The sequence below is a fragment of the Rhincodon typus genome, chromosome 42 (assembly GCF_021869965.1).
Source record: "Rhincodon typus isolate 14 chromosome 42, sRhiTyp1.1, whole genome shotgun sequence".
Lineage (NCBI taxonomy): Eukaryota > Metazoa > Chordata > Chondrichthyes > Orectolobiformes > Rhincodontidae > Rhincodon > Rhincodon typus.
This window is the reverse complement of record NC_063373.1, coordinates 2,869,176-2,888,546: the sequence shown is the minus strand read 5'-3', so window position 1 is coordinate 2,888,546 and position 19,371 is coordinate 2,869,176. Positions and strand designations below refer to the sequence as shown.

At 43.8% G+C, this 19,371-nt stretch overlaps 2 protein-coding genes across 7 annotated transcripts in view; one reads left to right on the top strand and one right to left on the bottom strand.

The window, feature by feature from the left end:
• LOC109914389 (zinc finger protein 420-like) overlaps positions 1 to 334 on the bottom strand; it is a 6,539-nt gene extending 6,205 nt beyond the window's left edge. The window contains exon 1 of the mRNA XM_048619353.1: positions 262 to 334. The gene's annotated coding sequence lies outside the window, so the exon portion shown is untranslated. The remainder of the gene's footprint in view (positions 1 to 261) is intronic.
• Positions 335 to 4,450: 4,116 nt separating this feature from the next.
• Positions 4,451 to 11,491, top strand: LOC109924812 (putative zinc finger protein 66). 6 transcript variants are annotated; one of them, XM_048619364.1, is made up of 3 exons: positions 4,460 to 4,539; positions 4,707 to 4,795; positions 8,287 to 11,491. In XM_048619364.1, the coding sequence occupies exon 3, from the start codon at positions 8,396 to 8,398 to the stop codon at positions 9,515 to 9,517; it is 1,122 nt and encodes a 373-aa protein (XP_048475321.1). In that variant the 5' UTR covers positions 4,460 to 4,539; positions 4,707 to 4,795; positions 8,287 to 8,395; the 3' UTR covers positions 9,518 to 11,491. The 6 variants fall into 6 exon arrangements, with proteins under 6 accessions (XP_048475318.1, XP_048475322.1, XP_048475316.1 ...); XM_048619360.1 differs by having other exon boundaries at positions 4,707 to 4,849; XM_048619361.1 differs by having other exon boundaries at positions 4,451 to 4,795.
• The last annotated feature ends 7,880 nt before the right edge of the window (positions 11,492 to 19,371 follow it).

Sequence of the window (19,371 nt, the reverse complement as noted above, 5' to 3'; positions counted from 1 at the left end):
CCCTCCCAGCATTCATGTGTCTAACACACACAATGCCAATGCACACCCCCCGTGCGACTTGCCCCCAATAAAAATGGCGGCTGTTCGCACGGGCCTGTCCCAGCCTGAGGCCCGTAGTCGCTTTTCCGTTTGCCGTAAACGCAGGACCTACAGTTTCTAATTTGGATCTAGAGGCATATACTGGGTGTTTATAAAACATCCCAGTTTTGACTGGCTCCATTTTTCTCCTGGTCTCTGTGTCTCCCCCAGTACGGTACTAACCTCCCGCACCCAGGCGCCAGTCACAGCGACACTACGCCAACTGCGCAGGTGATCACGTGCCGTACGGTTTTCTCCGCCCCCTTTCACACTGATTGGTTGAAGGACCAGCCGCGCCCGCTTGGTCCTCCACGCGTTCCTCGTCCTCCTATTGGCCCATATCTTCCGTCAATCAACTGGGCCCCGTTGTCATGTGAGATGCAGCTTTCCCCAGCGCTTCCCTGGGATAGCTTCATCTTTCACAGTGAATGGAGCCGTATCACAGAGCACAGGGAGGGGTTTGTGGCCATTCAGCCTATTACGGCTGTACCCTCTCACTCGAGAATCACCACAAATGATCTTATGGTCAAATCGAGCCCAACTCCCCTACGCTTTGCCATAAGTCTGCAAATCATAAATCTCTTATGAGCAACTGCCAAATCTGCAGACAGAAAGAACTGCATATGTTAGAGTCAGAGTCAATCCAGTGTGCAAGGGTGAAGGGTGTAAACCCGAAACGTCGAAAACGTTTCCTGCTCCTCTGATGCTCGCTGACCTGTGTTCCTCCAGCTCTACACTGTATTGCTGCGAAGTCCGCATCCAGCTGATGTTTAGATTCTTACAGGTTCACATAATCTTCACATTTTCACCCGATATTATTTGCCAATTATCTGAAAGCTGTGTTCTGTGGTTACCAAACATTGTGACAATATTAATAATGTCTCTCTCTCTCTGCACATGAAATATCCTGGAAACAAATCTACACCTACACTAAAATCACTGTTTAACCTTCTCGGCTCCAAGGAGAATTATCTGAGCTTCTGCTACCTCTCCATAAAACAGAAACGCATCTTAATTTTAAATTATGCATGGGGTGGCTGTTTGTTGCCCAGACCAGTATTCATTCTACAAATTTATTTGACTTGAACAAAGCAGTGGTGAACTGCCTTTTTGAATTGTGCATTGCATGTGTTGTAAGTACATCAGAGTGCTGTTTGGATGACAATCTCCTGCAGTCTCTCAACCCTCCCCATCTCTGTAATTCCCTCCAGCCTTACAACTGTCCCTATCACTGTAATCTCCTCCATCCTCAGAACTATCTATGGTTAGGAAGTTTGCAAATGACACCAAAATTGGTAGTGTAGTGCACGGTGAGGAAGGTTATCTCAGAATACAATAGGACCTTGATCAGATAGGCCAACAGGCTGAGGACTGGCAGATGGAGTTTAATTTAGATAAATGGGAGGTGTTGCATTTTGGTGAGGCAAGCCAAGGCATGACTTAAACAGTTAACTGTCAGGCCCGAGGGAATCTTGGCTGAACAAAGACACCTGGGGGTGCAAGTGCATTGTTCATTGAAAGTGGAGTCAGAGATAGAAAGTATGGGGAAGAAGGTGTTTGACATGCTTGCCTTCATTAGCCACTGCATTGAATATAGGAGTTGGGAGGTCATGTTGTGGCTGTACAGGACATTGCTGAGCCCACTTTTAGAAAACTGCATTAAATTCTGGTCTCCCTGCTATACGAATGGTGTTGTTAAACCTGAAAGAGTTCAGAAAAGGTTTATAATGATGTTTCCAGGATTGGAGAGTGTGAGATAAACGGAAAGGCTGATTAGGCTGGGGCATTTTTCCCTGGAGCATCAGAGGCTGAGGGGTAACCTTATAGTGGTTTATTAAATCATGAGGGACATGAATAGGGTGAATAATCAAAGCATTTTCCCCAGGGTAGGGGATTCAAAACTAGACAACATAGGTGTAAGGTGAGAAGAGAATGATTTAAAAGGAACCTGGGGGCAACTTTTTCTGAAAGAGTGTGGTTAATGTGTGGAACAAGCTGCTAGAGAATGTGAGGTAGGTTAGTACAATTACAAATATTTAAAAGACACCTAGATGGGTATATGAATAGAAAGGATCAGAGCAATATGGGCCAAATGCTGGCAAATGGGAAGAGGTCAAATTGAGAGACTGGTCTATCTAAATGCAATTTGTTGTTTTGACATGACAATGGTCACCTCAGGAAGGTCACAGAAACATTTGAAATCTTTGCACCAAAATTACTAGTTATTTTCAGATCTGAAGGAAGCAATCCAGAGAAGGTTTACCAAACAAATAACAGGAATTGGATGGCAGTTTTACAAAGAAATGGTGAACAGACCGGGCTTGTTTGCACTGAAGTTTAGAAGATTCAGAGGTAACTTGATTGAGACTGAGGGGTCTTGACAGACCCCATCTAATGTGTCCTTTTGTCAGACTCTGAACACAGTCATAAAGGAGCCTTCTTTCCGTGTCTACTTTGGAACCATGCAAGAGAGAGGCTAGGACATATTCCTCACATTCCTCAGAATTAACCCAGACATAGGGAGGCGATGGCATAGTGGTATTATCGCTGGACTGTTATTCCAGACACCCAACGTTCTGGGGACCTGGGTTCAAATCCTGCCATGGCAGATGGTGGAATTTGAATTCAGTAAATATCTGGAATTAAGAGTCTAATGATGACTGTGAATCCATTGTCGGTTGTTGGAAAAACCCATCTGTTCACTAATGTCCTTTAGGGAAGGAAATTTGCCATCCTTATGTGGTCTGGCCTACATGTGACTCCAGAACCACAGCAATGTGGTTGACTCTGAACTGCCCTCTGGGCAACTAGGGATGGGCAATAAATGCTGCCTCGCCAGCGATGCCCTCATCCCATAAAGGAAATGGGGCTTCTCTGCTGTATGAATTTGCCGGTGCAGCAGCAGGGTGAATTACCCAATGAATCCCTCCACGCAGCCACAGCAGAAAAATGGTCTCTCCCCCCAGCGTGAGTTAATTGGTGTTTCAGAAAATTAGATGAACAAGTGAATTCCTTTCCACAAACCCAGCAGGTAAATGGCTTCTCTCCAGTCTGAATGTATTGGTGTTTCTGCTGTTTATAAAGTTCATATTGCAGTCCGAACATTTAAACATTGTCAGATCAGAGTGGATAAAGTGATATCTCAGCAAACTGGATAAATGAGAAAATCCAGTCCCAGGTTCAGTACAGGTGAAAAGTCTCTTCCCAGTCTGAATGCATTGATGAATTCCCAACACAGACAGACACTTGAATACATTCCCACAGAACATATATTTCTATGGTTTCTCCATGGTGTGGGTGTCATTATGTCTGTCCAACTTAGGTGATCAGTTGTCATCACATCCACAATGTAATGTTTATCAGGCTGTTTAACTGGTCCTTCCACAGCCAGTTCACAGGAATACTCTCATTTGGGTGAGTATATCTGTGGCTTGGTGCCACTCCAGTCATGCTGCTGTTTGAAATCTTTTTGCAAACCATTTCTCCTTCCACATTCAAAGGCCAATGATATTCCTCATCTGATGATTAACACAATTTAATCAATCTCAAAGTGAGTTTGGTTTCAGAATCTTGTTTGCAAGAAGACAACAATGTTAGGATCATGATCAGCTCGAACTGAAATTCACTGCAGACACTTTTAGTTTCTATGGAATATTCATTCCTCTCTTGTTCCCCAAAACATGTGATTCAGGCAAACTAAAAGAAGCTAAATTCATCAACAAAGTTCCCAAGGTAAGCTAAGGAAACCTTTCAAATAAATCAGAATGTAGCTCCCCGTGTTAATGGAACATTCTGTATTCTAAGATACCAACCAGTTATGGTCGGCACCAATGTACCCAGTGATGTTGTGTTCTCCCTCACCGGGATTGTTCAGGCATAGGGAATATCATGGGAGAATCCACAATCAGATCAAATCTTAATGTATCACAGAGCAGGCTCAATGGCCTATTTCTGTACCTATTTCTTAGTTTCAGCTACGGAAACCCTCCCCATTCAAACCCCCAACCCCACAATTCACAAAGAGATCCTGCTCAATTAAGCCCTAGAAATCACCGTATAAGCACAAGCAAATCGAGTTGGAAATCCTCTGATTTACCCAGCCGCCCTCATTTTTATGACCTCCTCTCCCCTCCTCCGACAAAACTGCACAATTGAAAGATCAGGATTGGGAGGCCGCATTGTCACTAATCGTTAAGGAGCAGCCCTTTCAGGTAACTCTGCAGTGCTCCAGCCTCTCAGAATGATCAGAACCATAGCCTGGGATGGCTGAAGCTGCCAATTATCTGTAATGGATCACCGGGCGCAAGGACCTTGTGGGATTGGAGGCCCTGAAGTCCCACCCACTGTGCGACGCAGAGCCAATCACGCATGCGCTGAACACCAGGAGGAGCCAAGATGGTGATTGTTCATCAGAACCTGATCCCGCGTAAAGCCTCACGGATGTAAACACGGAACTTGCAGGTGGTTAATCGAAGTTTGATGTGCTTAATAAGTGTATATTAACACTTCCTGTCCTCCTATGCCTCCGGTATTCTTTCCGTGGTCTCGCAGCCTAACCGCCCGCAGACGAGAAGAAAAACACGTCTCTGCTCATTGTTATCACTCACTCCGTGTGTCCTAAACTCTAGGCGTTACTGCGTCTGCGCAATGTGCTCCTGTGACAAAGATAAAGGACATTCATCATCGCTTTGGATCATGGGTAAAGACACTGCCATTGGTGAGCTTGTTCGCTATGATGTGAGCGTGGAGTAGGGAATGGCAATCAATAAAAGTAAGAACAAAACACTACGGAAATAATGCGAGCTTAAAAAACAAAAATTCCCAATATGTTTGCAGGAAAATATACTACAGCATTGTTTTCTGGATTTAGTGGATTTGGGCCTTTCTGGCTGGGCCAGCATTTATTGCCTGTCCCCAAATGGCCTTGAGCTGTTGTAGCTTTGATCTTCAATTTTATCATGTGGATTTACCTGTTTGATCTTACAGCTTAGCTCCTTTTTAACAGTGGTTTTGATGTTACTTCACGCCCCATGAATCAGTTGATGTAAAAGGAATGGGTGGTTGTTCCTTGTGTGTTGAAATGAGCATCGCTTTCCCACTGCCTGTAGCAGGGAGTATGCTAAGGTTTGTTGGAGGTTTGGAGAAACCGCAGAGTTATGAGTCTGATGAGTAGTAATAGGGAGTGGGATCCCAGGGGGAGGATCAGTCTGACTTGGTGGAATTGTCTTGAGCTGTGAATGTAAAGTGATCAGGAGTGGAGAGTTTGGTGATGAAACAAAAACAAAAATTGCAGTATTGAGGAAGGGTCACTGGACACAAAACGTTAACTCTGATTTCTCTCCACAGATGCTGCCAGACCTGCTGAGCTCATCCAGCAATTTCTGTTTTTGTTTCTGATTTCCAGCATGCACAGTTCTTTTGGTTTTTACTTAATTTGATTATGTAGGCAGTAGGCAAGGCAGTGGACTTGAACAGATGATCAGCTCCCTTCATGATGGCTTTCTTCACTGCTGTTTCTCCAGACTGCTGAGAACTGTCAATGATTTGACTGGTGTTTCAGTGTTTGGAGATGTGCAAATGTGATATTACTTCTGCTATTGCATTGTTTCTGTGTTAGCTTGGCTTCACATTAATAATGCCATGGTAAGATATGGGATGTGGAGATTTATTGAATTAAACTCTGCAGTACTGTGCTTAATTAACCAGTGAACACTTAATATATGCTGAGTACATTAAGTTATTGATCAATCCACAGTGTTGAATAGGTCTGAGAAGTAACCAAAGGGAAAACCTTTCCATTCTTGCCTTATGACAGTAGATAGGCCTTGTTTTGACAATAGGATGTGGAATTAATTAGATAGAACATTCAAAGAGTCAACACAGACATGATGGGCTGAATGGCTTCCATATGTGCTTTATCATTCCATAACATTGAATATTCACTATCAGGGATAGAGAAGAAAATAGAAAAATTGGAATTTAAGTCACTCAGAGTCAATATCTTCAGGGGAGGTATATGTGGGGAACCAGTGGGGAGAGTCGAGTCATAGAGATATTCAGCACGGATAAAGACCCTTTGGTCCAACATGTCCATGCCGACCAGATATAGAACAAAGAACAGTACAGAACAGGAATTGGCTCTTCAGGCCTGCAAGCCTGCACTGACACATTTTGCCCTTCTATGCTAAAACTGTCTTCACTTACAGGATTCCTATGCCTCTATTCCCTTCCTCTTCATGAATTCGTCCAGGTGCTCCTTCAATGCTGCTCTTGCATCTGCTTCCATCATGTCCTCTGGCAATGTGTTCCGGGCACTCACCACTCTCTGTGTGGAAAATGTGCCTCGCACATTTCCTTTTAAATGCACCCGCCCCCACCTACCCACTCCCCCTCCACATCTTGAACCTGTGTCCCCCTCCACCCTAGAAAAAAGCCTTATACTTTTCACTCTATCCATGCCATTCACAATCTTATAAACTTCTATCTGGTTTCCCCTCAACTTTCTACATTCCAGTGAAAACAAACCCAGTCTGAGTCCTGACGAAGGGTTTCGGCCCGAAACATTGACTTTCCTGCTCCTCTGATGCTGTCTGACCTGCTGTGCTATTCCAGCCTCACACCTATAGACTTTGGCTTCCAGCATCTGCAGTCCAAATCGTCTCCCAGTCTATCCAACCTTTCTTAATAGCTAAAATCCCTCATACCAGGCAACATCCTGGTAAACCTTTTCTGTACCCTCTCCAAAGCATCCACATTCTTCTGGTAGTGTGGTGACCAGACTGTACGCTATATTCCAAGTGTGGCCTAACTAAAGTTCCATAAATCTGCAGCATAACTTGCTTATCCTTGTACTCAATGCACCTTCCAATGAAGGCAAGCATGCCATAGGCATTTTTCTTACTACTTTATCTACTTGTGCCAGCGCCTTCAATAATCTGTGGGCTTGCACACTCGGATCCCTCTGCTAATGGTTCTGCCATTCACTGTATAAATTCCACCTGCAATTGACCTTCCAAAATGCAATTTGTCTGGATTGAGCTTCATCTGCCATTTTTTCTGCCCATGCCTCCAACTGATCTACGTCCTGCTGTATCCTCTGACAATCCTCCTCACTATCCGCAACTCCACCAGTCTTTGTATCACCTGCAAACTTACTAATTAGACCAGCTACGGTTTCCTCCAAATTATTTCTCTAAACCACAAAAAGCAAAGTTCTCACACTGATCCCTGTGGAACAGCACTAGTTACAACACTCCATTCTGAAAAAAATCCTAAATTAATCCAGTCCCATTTGCAGCTTTTGGCCCATTTCCCTTTAAACCCTTCCTATTCCTATAACCACCCAGAAATCAAATCTCAGGGTATTTCCACAAGGAAAAGAAGTGTCAAATCACTTTATAAGAAGATACATGGCAGAGTAATCATAATTGGTGTGGTGGACAGGGGAAAGCAGGGTAGGGAATGGAGCCACGGTGAAGAAGTTGGGGTGGGGCAGGTGAGGAAAGGAATGGAGGTGTGAGTTGGGGTGGCCCCAAATCCTGAATTAGATGCTGAAGGAGCCATGCTTGCAGCTCCAGGCCATTTTCTGGTAAACGGGTTCAGGTGGAAATCAGTGCACGCACGATCCACTTGGTGGTGTCTGATGAGTGGATGGGGCATCAGGTTCCCAGTGACCAGGAGAGGGACAGCGGGTGAAAGGTCAATCCTCCTGATTCCCTCCCTGTATAATATACTGACTACCCCCTCATTCTCTTAGATTCCCTTTTATCCTCTTCCTCGCTCCCTCCTCATGCTCTCACACTCATTCCCCTCTCTGGCTGTCACACGCTTCATATTGTGGCCACCCTTCTCACAGTCTGGCTCTTCTTCCCCGCTACACTTTCTCTCATAGCTGACTACTCACATTCTGTTCCCCCCCATACTTTCTTTCTGATCCACCCCCCCATACACTCTTTCTCCCCAGCTATCTCCCTCTCTCTTTCCTGTTCTCCCTTCTCTCCTTCCACCTGTTGAAGCCAAAGCCTTGTGTAGTCCAGACTGGGTGGCATATTTGTTTTCTTTAACAAACTGGTAGCTTTCATGGTCACTTCTTTCTAGTGTCTGCCCCAGAAATTACCAGACTCTTTCAGCTCCATTTCATAACCTGCCTTTGTGTTTTTGTCAGTTCTCTTCTCTTTCACATTATTCTGTTCTAATTAAACTTCACAGGGCATTAGAAACGGAGGATTTGCCATCAGGAACCTCAAACCAAACATCACATCAGGATCTCAGAGAGGCACCACATTCGTCATAATCAGAAATTTATCAGATTTTGAACATGGAATGGACAAGTCCCATTCACAGTGGGGAGAAGCCGTGCACGTGTTGTGTGTGTGGACAAGCCTTCAGTCAATCAGCTGGCCTCACAAACCACAAATGCAGTTATACTGGGGTGAAAGTGTTCGTCTGCTCAGAGTGTGGGATGGGATTTGCTCGGTCAGCCCATCTTCTGAGACACCAGTGGGTTCACATCAAAGAGAGACCATTAATCTGCTCTGAGTGTGGGAAGGGATTCACTCATTCATCGAGCCTGCTGAGACACCAGCGGGTTCACACTGAAGACAGACCTTTTAAATGTCCAGATTGTGAGAAGTGTTATAAAAGTACCAGCAGTCTGATGTCCCATCTACGTGTTCACACTGATGAGAGACCTTTTCAATGTCCGGACTGTGGCAAGTGCTTTAAAAGTTCGGGGGAACTAATGTCCCATCAACGTGTTCACACTGAGGAGAGACCGTTTAAATGCCCAGAATGTGAGAAATGCTATAAAAGTTCAGGAGAATTGATGTCCCATCTACGTGTTCACACTGATGAGAGACCTTTTAAATGTCCAGACTGTGGGATGTGCTTTAAACGTTCCAGCAATCTCACATCCCATCAACATGTTCACACTGACAAGAGACCATTCAGGTGTTCTCACTGTGGGACTGGGTTCAGGCAATCATCTCAACTCACTAAACACCAGCGAATCCACACTGGAGAGAGACCATTCATCTGCAGCGATTGTGGGAAGGGGTTCACTCAGTCATCCCACCTTCTCACACACCAGCTGGTTCACACTGACAAGAGACCTTTTGAATGTTCAGACTGTGGGAAGTGCTTTAAAAGTTCCAGGGTACTGATCCTCCACCAACATGTTCACACAGAGGAGAGAGCATTTGCATGTCCAGACTGTGGAAAGTGTTTTAAAAGTTCTGGTGAGCTGACACGCCATCAGCGTGTTCACACTGAGGAGAGACCTTTCAGGTGCTCTCACTGTGGGGCTGGGTTTAAGCGATCATCTGACCTCATTGTACACCAACGCAGTCACACTGGGGAGAGGCCATTCTCCTGCATGGAATGTGGTAAGGGATTCACTCACTCATCCAACCTGCTGAGACACCAGCGAATTCATAAGTGACTGCATGATTTGAATTTTGCTGTTAACTACTTCCTGGAAACAACCATGCTCATTGATATTGATAACTTCCATTATTATGTGTTGATATACTGAATAAAAGTCAAATAAATCAGCTCTGTGTCAGTCTGTTAAATTTTCACAATAATTCATTTTGATGGGCGCTCCCTCTCTCCTCCATTCTCACCTCCAACAAGTAGGAGGAGCTCATGGACCTTCTTTGTCACTAAATTTAGACAATCCAATCATCTGCTCCTACTCTTTCCCTCCCTTCCAATAGCTCACTGGGCGCAGAATTCCCATCTTTATCCAATTAAATTTTGTCCCTTCATCCTTTCAGAGCTTGTCTTGTCGACAAGATGCACCTCCTACTCCACTGAACCTATTCCCACTAACATGCAAAGCATCCAACCTACCCATGTTTGCCGATATTGTGAACAGTTCATTCTGTCTCCTCATTCTGTCCTTCATGCCTTTAAATCCCCCAATCTTATTTAAAGAAAACTTGACTCTCCTGAGCAGGCTAACCCTCCACTTCAGACATTCCTTTCCTCTCTAAAATCCTTGAACTTAGCTCTGATTTTGCTGACCTGCATGCTGCCATCAGATAATGTCATCCAGAAGTAAGATGATCATTTTCACATTGTCAACTCCCAGCTCCAACTCAGTACCATTTCTCCACTGTTGCTAAATTATCAGACTGCTCACCCCACATCCAGTACTGCATGATTTGAAATTTCACAATTCTGTGTAATGTTTATGTAAATTGTAATGATGTTTGGATCATGTGTTTCCTGTGAAACAGTTCTGTCCTCCTGACAGAGAAGATGAGGTCATGAGGGTGTGATAGTAGATGGGACTTTCTGTGCTTGATTAGTTCAATTGGAATTCTATCCTTTGAAGTGCCTCTCTGCTTGCAAAGAGACCAACGCCATTTTCAACCTTCACCCAGCTTTCATTTGTCCAACTCAAGCATGACAGGAACCTGTGGGAGAACATCAAGTGGAGACTGGGAAAACTCTGTTTCACAGAATTACAGCTCCCAGTCTTGTTTAACTGAGTGAGACATCTGTCTACTCCTGCAAGTGGGAGGCCTGGTATTTCCTAGTTTCAGGTGGGCAACTTTGGTGATGGTTGGATCAAGGACAGTATTGATCCCATCAAGTATAGCATATAGATCTTCATTGTCACAGACAGTTTTGATTTCTTGATATAACCTTATCAAGTGCATCTTGAATAGATCTCAGACCAGTTTTTGATGCAGGTTCCATCTGATAAAAATGTTTGCTTAAAAATTGAATCTGAAACATTTCCATAATATTAAACTTTTGCTAGGCATAGGGGTTTTTAAAATCAGCAAAAATAATCCAAATATTATCAGACTGTCATTTCTGGATGTGATTAACAGCAGAATTGAAGCCCTGCAGACATTTATAAACTTGATATGTTATCTGATTAGATAACTTAGTAACTCTCTTCCCACACAGAGGGCAGGTGAATGGCTTCTCTCCAATATAAGTGGTTTGGTGTGCAGTGAGGATGGAAGACTGAGTGAATTCTTTTCCACACAAAGTACAGGTAAATTGTCTTTCCCCAGTGTGGCGTTGCTGGTGTCTCAGCAGGGTGGATGAATTGCTGAATCTCTTCCCATACTTGGAACAAATGAACTACGTTTTCCCAGTGTGAACTCACTGATGTATAACAAGGGTGGCTGACTTTGTGAATCGTTCCCCATACACAGAACAGGTGGATGGTTTTTCCCGAGTGTAACCGTATCGATGATTTCCAGCTCAGATGGGTAATTGAATTCTTTATCACAGTCCTCACATTTCCGTGATTTCTCTCCAGTGTGACTGTGCTGATGGATTTCTAACAGTTTTGGATAATTAAATCCTTTACCACAATCCCCACGTAGCCACAATTTCTGCAAGTTGGAGGATTCGTTGTGTCTCTTCGGGGTGAACAATCAATTAAAGTCTCGTCCTCATATAGAACATGTCAGTGTTTTAAATGCGTCTGTGAAGTGCCTGCTGTTATTTTCAGTTTGATAATGGTAAACCCTTGATTCCCACATTGATTAAAAATCTATCTCAAACTTGAACATACTTCACAACCAAAACTCGATAGGCTGTATGGTAAAGAAATCCACAGAATACCACCCTCTGAGAGAAGAAATTCCTCCTCCACTCCAGTTGTCTCACTCCCAATCCTCTGCCTGTCTCGTCGTTAGACCGGTTTCTCCAGCAATTTCTGTTTTTTTTTCTCCAGCTTCGGGCTGCAAGATATATGCCAATGAACCTGTCCAGCGATGCTATAGAACTTAAAGCAGGGACACAACCACGGCACAAGACCGAGAATCATATCAATGAATCAATCAGTGCCCCTCTTGGTCACGTGCAGTATGGAGGTCCCGCCCACTCGATTACGTCGGCAAGGGGTTGGAACGCATGCGCTCAACACTGAAACAAGCTCGACAAGTTCCTTGGGAAACGCGCGAGAGATTTGTAAAAGGGAGAACCTAAGGTTTAGGTTCGATGTTGGCTGTCTCCCTGTGATGTGAATGAACTGTTCCCACCCTCCTTTAGACGAACACTTGAAAGCATACAAGGCCAAATGCTGGAAAATGGTATTAAACAAATGGATGTTTGATGACATTGGGGCACAAGATAGGCTAAAGGGCCTCGGCCATACTGTAAAAAAAAGCTCTACGAGTGACTCTACTGACAAGCACTGATGGTAGAGACAGTGGTGAGAGAGAAAATATGGGTAGTCATAGGATAGAATTTACTTCCTGCTGTTTTCGCTGGCACAATCTCACCCTTGATCAATGAACCACAACTGCTCTTTCAAAGCAGCTTACCAGGTCCAATGACCTCCATCTCTTTCCTGAGTTTCTTCTCTTTGTTAGTTGCCCCTCTGCTAACACGTCCACTGAATTGGTCCATGAGATGAGATGGTTGACATGGAGGTGAAATAAGATGTGCCTGTTCTCTCTCGAGTTTTGAACAATGTTTTGAACAACATCTCATTGAGTCGTCTAAAATTCAGAAATAGTTTGACAGTGTTGTTGCACGGAGAGTGTTTATTCCTGAATGGTTTGTCCAGAAATGGCCTTACATTCTCTTCATCATGTGTAAGCCATTTAGTATTAAAAGTGGGGGCATAATTTTCACTCAAATGGCTGTGAATCTTTGGAATTCTCTAATCTGTGAATCCTCAGTTGCTGAGCGTACTGATTGCTGAGATGGAGACATATCATCCCTCAATGTGTACTCTCTGGATTGTCTGTGTGTTTCCCTGTGTTTGTCAATATGGCTCAGTTCTGAGTGGATGCTCAATCTTTTACCACTCCAACTTTTATTCACGTTAGTTGTGCAACTTCACATTGAAAGGCTGCAAAGAACTGTAGCAGATTTCAAATATGCAAGAGGTGATTGCCTCTTTATATTGTACAATAACAACTTAGATCACCCTTTTAATATCATGTAAAGTCTTAAGATGCTTCTCAGGAGCATTAAATAAGAAAGTACAGAACCAGCCATAAAAAGTTTAGTCAAATAAATGTTTTTCAGAAAATTCTTGAAGGACTGTGAGGTACAGATGGGGAGGATATAGGGAGAGAATTCCAGAGCTTAGGGCCTCAGGAAGTGAAAGTGGAGCAATCTCATTGGAATGCAGAAGGGATCAGTATTTGAGCAGTGCAATCTGGATATCCGTGAGGGTCAACGGGGTTACTGAGGTAGGGAAGGGTGAGACATGGAAAGATTTGAGTTCATGAATAAGGATTTTAAAATAAGGACACTGCTTAACGAGGAGCCAGTGGAGATCAGCAAGTGTGGGAGTGATGGAGGAATGAGTCTTGCTTCAAGGTAAGGCGTGGGCAGCAGCTTTGGACCTCAGCTTCACAGAAGGTGGAATACCCATCTACATTCCAGAAACGACTTTGTGGTTAATCTGCACTGACCTGTTTCCAGGATTGATATTGATTCTTGAAGTCACAGTGGGAGCAGTGCATGGAGAAAGTGCTGGTGATGGACAGATGCACAGTCGAGGAGAATGAGGTCGGTCAGAGGGAGCAATTGATCCGGCAGAGAGATGGGGGGTCTCCACAGAAAAGACAGTACCAGTTCCCTGTTAACTGAGAGTGGGGTCCCGCAACTCGCAGTGGAAGGCGCAGATTATTGGAGATAACAATAAAATTTGAATGGCAGCGTACTGCAGATGCTGGAGACTTTTTTTTTGTATTATTATACTTCTGAGGCCACTATTGGTAGATCGGAAGTGGGGATAGTAGCGGACACTGAAGGCAATAGCTTCAGTCTTCCTCCTGATTAAGTGGAGGAAAATGTCCCTTTAGTTTGTCTCCTGCTATTCCCAGCTCTCTCTCCTCCCACAGAGACCAGAATCTAGTGTAAATCCAGACAGGAGGCAGCTTCTCTTTCCTGAAGGCATTTGTGAACAAGTTGAGTTTCTACAACAGTCCAACAGCTTTCATGGTCACGTTTTCCGAGGGCGTGCTCCCCAAATTATCAGGTTATTGGCTTGATTTCACAACCTGCCTTGTGTTTCTCACTTCCCACGTTGTTTTCAAATACAGTTTCACAGGATATAGAAGGAAAGGACTTGCAGTCAGCAAAACTCAAACCAAATATTGCATCGGTGTCTGAGTTATTCAGTTCACTGGGGCCTGAATATCATCAGCCTTTGACCACGGCAGATAAAGGCACCAATTGTTCTGAGAAAAAGCCTTAGAAATATGGAGATTGTGGGCAGAAATTCAATTACCCATCAGAACTGTAGACTCATCACCGCAGTCACACTGGGGAGAGACCGTTCATCTGCCCCGAGTGTGGGAAGAGATTCACTCAGTTATCCAGACAGGTGACACACCAGCGAGTACAGACTGGAGAGATGCTGTTCTCTTGCTTTGAATGTGGAAAAGGATTCACTCAGTCATCCCACATGCCGACACACCAGCATGCTCACACTGAAGAGAGACCTTTTAAATTTCCAGACTGCGGGAAGCATTATAAAAATTCTGGACCACTGATGTCCCATCAACGTGTTCACACCCAGGAGAGACCATTCAGGGGCTGTCACTGTGGGACTAGGTTCAAGTGATCATCTCAACTCACTGTACACCAGTGGGTTCACACTTGGGAAAGGCCATTCACCTGCACTGAGAGTGGGAAGTGATTCATTCAGTCATCCCAGTTGCTGAGACACCAGCAGATTCACACTGACAAAAGATCATTTAAATACCTAGACTGCGGGAAATGCTATAAATGCTCCCAGAACCTGATGTCCCACCAACATGTTCCAACTGAGAAGAGACCGTTCAGGTGCCCTGACTGAGGGATTGAGTTTAAATAATCATCCCAACTCACTAAACCAGATACTTCACACTAGAGGGAGATCTTTTAGATGCCCAGACTATGGGAAATGCTTTAAAAGTTTGGAGAATTGACATGTCATCAATGTATTCACTCTAACATGAGGCTGTTCAGATGCTCTCACTGTAGGACTGCATTCAGGCAATCATCTCAACTCACTGCGTGAGCGTATTGGGGAGAGGCTGTTCACCTGTACTGAGTGTGGGAAAGGATTCACTCAGTCATCCCACCTCCTAACACACCAGCGAATTCTCACTGGGGATAGGATTCTCTTCCAGTTTCCTCCATTCTCAATTCCAACAAGATAACGTGAATAGCAAGAGTCTTTTCCCTAGGGTGGGGAGTTCAAAACTAGGGAGCATGTTTTTTAAGTTAAGAGGAGAAAGATTTAAAAAGGAGAAGCTGGGCAACATTTTCACATAGAGAGTGGTTCATTGCTGGAATGAACTGCCAGAGGAAGTGGTGCTTGCACTCTCGGGCTGAAATGTGATAGCCTTTGGCTTGTCATGAGTTTGCAAAATACATTGCAAGAGATAAAATGGTATTGTCATGGGATCCGTGCAAACATCCTTATTGAGTTGCAGGAGAAACGTGTCATCAATGGAATGATGCCTAATCTGTTTTTTTTAAATTATCCAAATGTCTTTTAATTGTTGGAACTGTACCTGCATCCACCACTTCCTCTGGCAATTCATTCCACATATGAACCATTCTCTGTGTAAAAGAGAGATAGGTTCGGTATCATTCCATTGATGGCATGTTTTTCCTGGAACCCAATAAGGATCCCATGACAATATCATCTGATCTCTTGACAATTATTGTGCAAACTGCTCATGACAAGACACAGGCTATCATAGTTCACCCTAGTAAGTGCCCCGTGTACCTCAGATTACCCTGTATTGTCAAGGTATCTTAAACATTTGAGCATCAAGTGAAGCCAGCTGATTCAAACTGCTGCTACAATTAGGAGTAACAGGATTGGTATTCAATACTAACAGAATGCTGCCGACCAAGCAAAAAAAGAGTTCTTCCTATCACATAGATGTGTAGTCTTGGACATGATATTCTGTCCCAGTGTCATGGCAGGCATGTCGGCCATAATCCTGAAGACTGGCTGATCATATCAAACATTATGTCCCTTTGATTATTTGCAATGGCAAGGTATTGACCATACTCAATCAGTCCATTCTCGCAAAATTCAAAAAACTGTGTCCAGCATTTATTGCAACTCTGAATTGGACAACACTTTCAAAGTGTTCCATTGTTACTGAATACAATTACTAATTGCTGGGAATTAGAGTTGTTAGTCCAGCACACGGTGTGGTGCATTTGCATGCACTGGAAGCTATGTGTGTTCGTACACAAGCCCCTGATATTTGTAAACAGAAAGAAAATGTACACATACTGCGTCTCTTTCAAAGCAACAAAATGGATATCAGCCATTTGGTCGTTAATTTCTCAGGGCAGTGCCAATCACAGGGAACTTGCTTGGCTTAAAAATTAAACAATGCTGCAAAATGTTTGCTCCAGCGTCACAGAGTTCCATCTGTTTAAAACCACAAACAGCAAGATCCAGAGATAGTAGGAACTGCAGATGCTGGAGAATCTGAGATAAGAAGGTGTAGAGCTGGATGAACACAGCAGGCCAAGCAGCATCAGAGGAGCAGGAAAGCTGACGTTTCAGGCTTAGACCCTTCTTCAGAAAATCAGAGATAACAAGGTGTAGAGCTAGATGAACACAGCAGGCCAAGCAGCATCAGAGGAGCAGGAAAGCTGACATTTCGGGCCTAGACCCTTCTTCAGACAATGGGATAACAAGGTGTAGAGCTGGATGAACACAGCAGGCCAAGTAGCATTAGAGGAGCAGGAAAGCTGACGTTTTGGGCCTGGACCCTTCTTCAGAAATAACAAGGTGTAGAGCTGGATGAACTCAGCAGGCCAAGCCGCATCAGAGGAGCAGAAGGCTGACGTTTTGGGCCTAGACCCTTCTTGAGAAAATGAGATAACAGGGTGTAGAACTGGATGAACACAGCAGGCCAAGCAGGATCAGAGGAGCAGGAAAGCTGACGTTTCGGGCCTAGATCCTTCTTCAGAAAATCTGAGAATGTTGTAAATGCAAATAGCCCAAACTGAAATCCCTCAGATATGAAACATTTCTGCTGCTGTCATAATTCACAAGGACAAGGAAAGTAAACATTCAACCACAAAGATCACATGAAGGGATATCTTGTAATAACCATGAAAGCCTGAAGCTCTTTTCCTCAGGAAAGAAAAGGCTGAAAGATGACATATTAGCAATGGAAGGCTTTGTTCATGTTTTTTATTTACCAATGAAACTATTAATTCACTTCCAGTCAGAAAAGGTCATATTTCAACACTAATCTGCGATTTGATAGCACATTTTCAGCCTTCATCATTGTTATTTCTGACTCTAAACACAGTTGTAAAGGATCATCTGTTCTATGTCTAGGAGCCCTGAACCATGGAAGAAAGTGGCTGGAACATTTCTTGCACTGCTCAGGTATAACTTGCTAGTTTGGTCCTGGATATGATGAGCGGTAGTAAAATCACTAGAATCAAACCCCTACAGTCAGTTGTGAACTCGCTGATATTGCAGCAGGTTGGATGGCTGAGTGAATTCCTTCCCACAAACAGAGCAGATGAACAGCTTCTCCTCGATGGGAAGGCATTGGTATCTCAGAAGATGGGATGCACAAGTGAATTCCCTTACCCGCGTGGAGCAGGTGAATGGCCTGTCCTCAATATGAATTTACTGGTGTGTCACCAGGGCAGATGACCGACTCAGTCCCTTCCTACACAGAGCAGGTGAATGGCTTCTCTCTTGTGTGAGTGTATTGGTGTCTCAGCAGGTTATTGCTGCTTTTAAAACTCTCCTCATAGTTGGAACATTTAAAAGTTCTCATCTCAGTATGAACTCACTGGTATCTCAACAGGTTGGATGAATTAATGAGCCCCTCCCCAAATGCAGAGCAGGTGTATGGCCACTGCCTGGTGTTGGGTGCACTGATGTATAGAGCGTTCTGATGATTTTCTGAATCCAGTCCCGCGGTGAGAGCTCTTGAAAGGGAATTTCTGAGAATAGCGACTGAATGGATGCAGAGATTAAATACGTGGGCAAAAATTGCAGCTGGATGAAATGTGTGAAATGGGAGATCATACACTTTGGCAAGGAGGATAATTCTTTCAGTGGAAAGAGAATGCACAATGCTGCAGGTTTGAAAGAACCAGATGCCCTGATACATGAATTACAACAGTGAGGATATCATGAATATACTGAAAACATGGCTTGAAGAGTGGGAACATTGCAGCTGAACATCCCTGGATTTACAGCTGTCAGGCAGGAGGGAGAGGGGATTAAGGTAGGATGTCGCATTATTGGTTAATGAATCATAACTGAGATGAGGAATGATATAATAAACAATCATAGCATAAGGCTTGATGGGTTGTGTTCCACAGAACCTTACTCCTTCTTCAGGTGTAAGTGAGAGAGGTAGTATCAGACACAGAATTTATAAGTAAAAGATCACAAAGGATCACACCACTTATGAGGATGCACCAAACAAACCTAAAATGCTATTAAATCTTTAATCAGTTAGAACATTTTAATTGATTAATATGCATATGTAAATCCCCAAATTCCTTTGAAGTCACAGTCCTGAGAAAACTAAAGGTTTTATCAGTGGAAAGATGTGATATTTTAGGTCAGACAATGTATGTCAGTGTGAAGCCTTGTTTAGAATCTGTTTGAGTTTTAGTTTGGAGTATGTTTTTAATGTAGGAATGACTGACATTGAGTGACTGTCCATGAATTGTGTGCTTTTTGAATAAAATAGAATGTATCTGCATAATACTAATTCACTCCATAGAATCACGTATGTGTGTGTGAAAGAGAGAGTGTGTGTTTGTGTGTGTGTGTGAGAGACAGTATGTGTGTGAGGGAGAGTGAGAATGTGTGTGTGAGAGTGAGTAACCATGTGTGAGTCAGACAATGTTTTCGTGAGTGAGAGTATGTGTGTGTGAGAGAGAGTGTTTGTGTGTGCATGTGAGAAAGAGAGAGTGAGAATGTGTGTGAGGGAGAGGGAGAGTGAGAATGTGTGTGTTTGTGTGTGTGCGTGTGTGGGAGAGTATGTCTCTGTATGTGGATATGGAAACCATGCAACAGATACTCTCTCATAAACACATAGTCTCTCAAGCACACATACACTCTCACTGTCTCACACATACACACTGTCACTCTCCCACAAACTCACACTCCCACACACAAACATACTCTCCCACACACACACACAGACACACGCTCTCTCTCTCACACACACAAATGCACTCACACACACACAAACACACTCTCTCACACATTCTCTCTCACAGACACACATTCTCACACACTCTCTCTCTCACACACATTCTCACACTCTCTCTCTCTCTCTCACACACACACACACA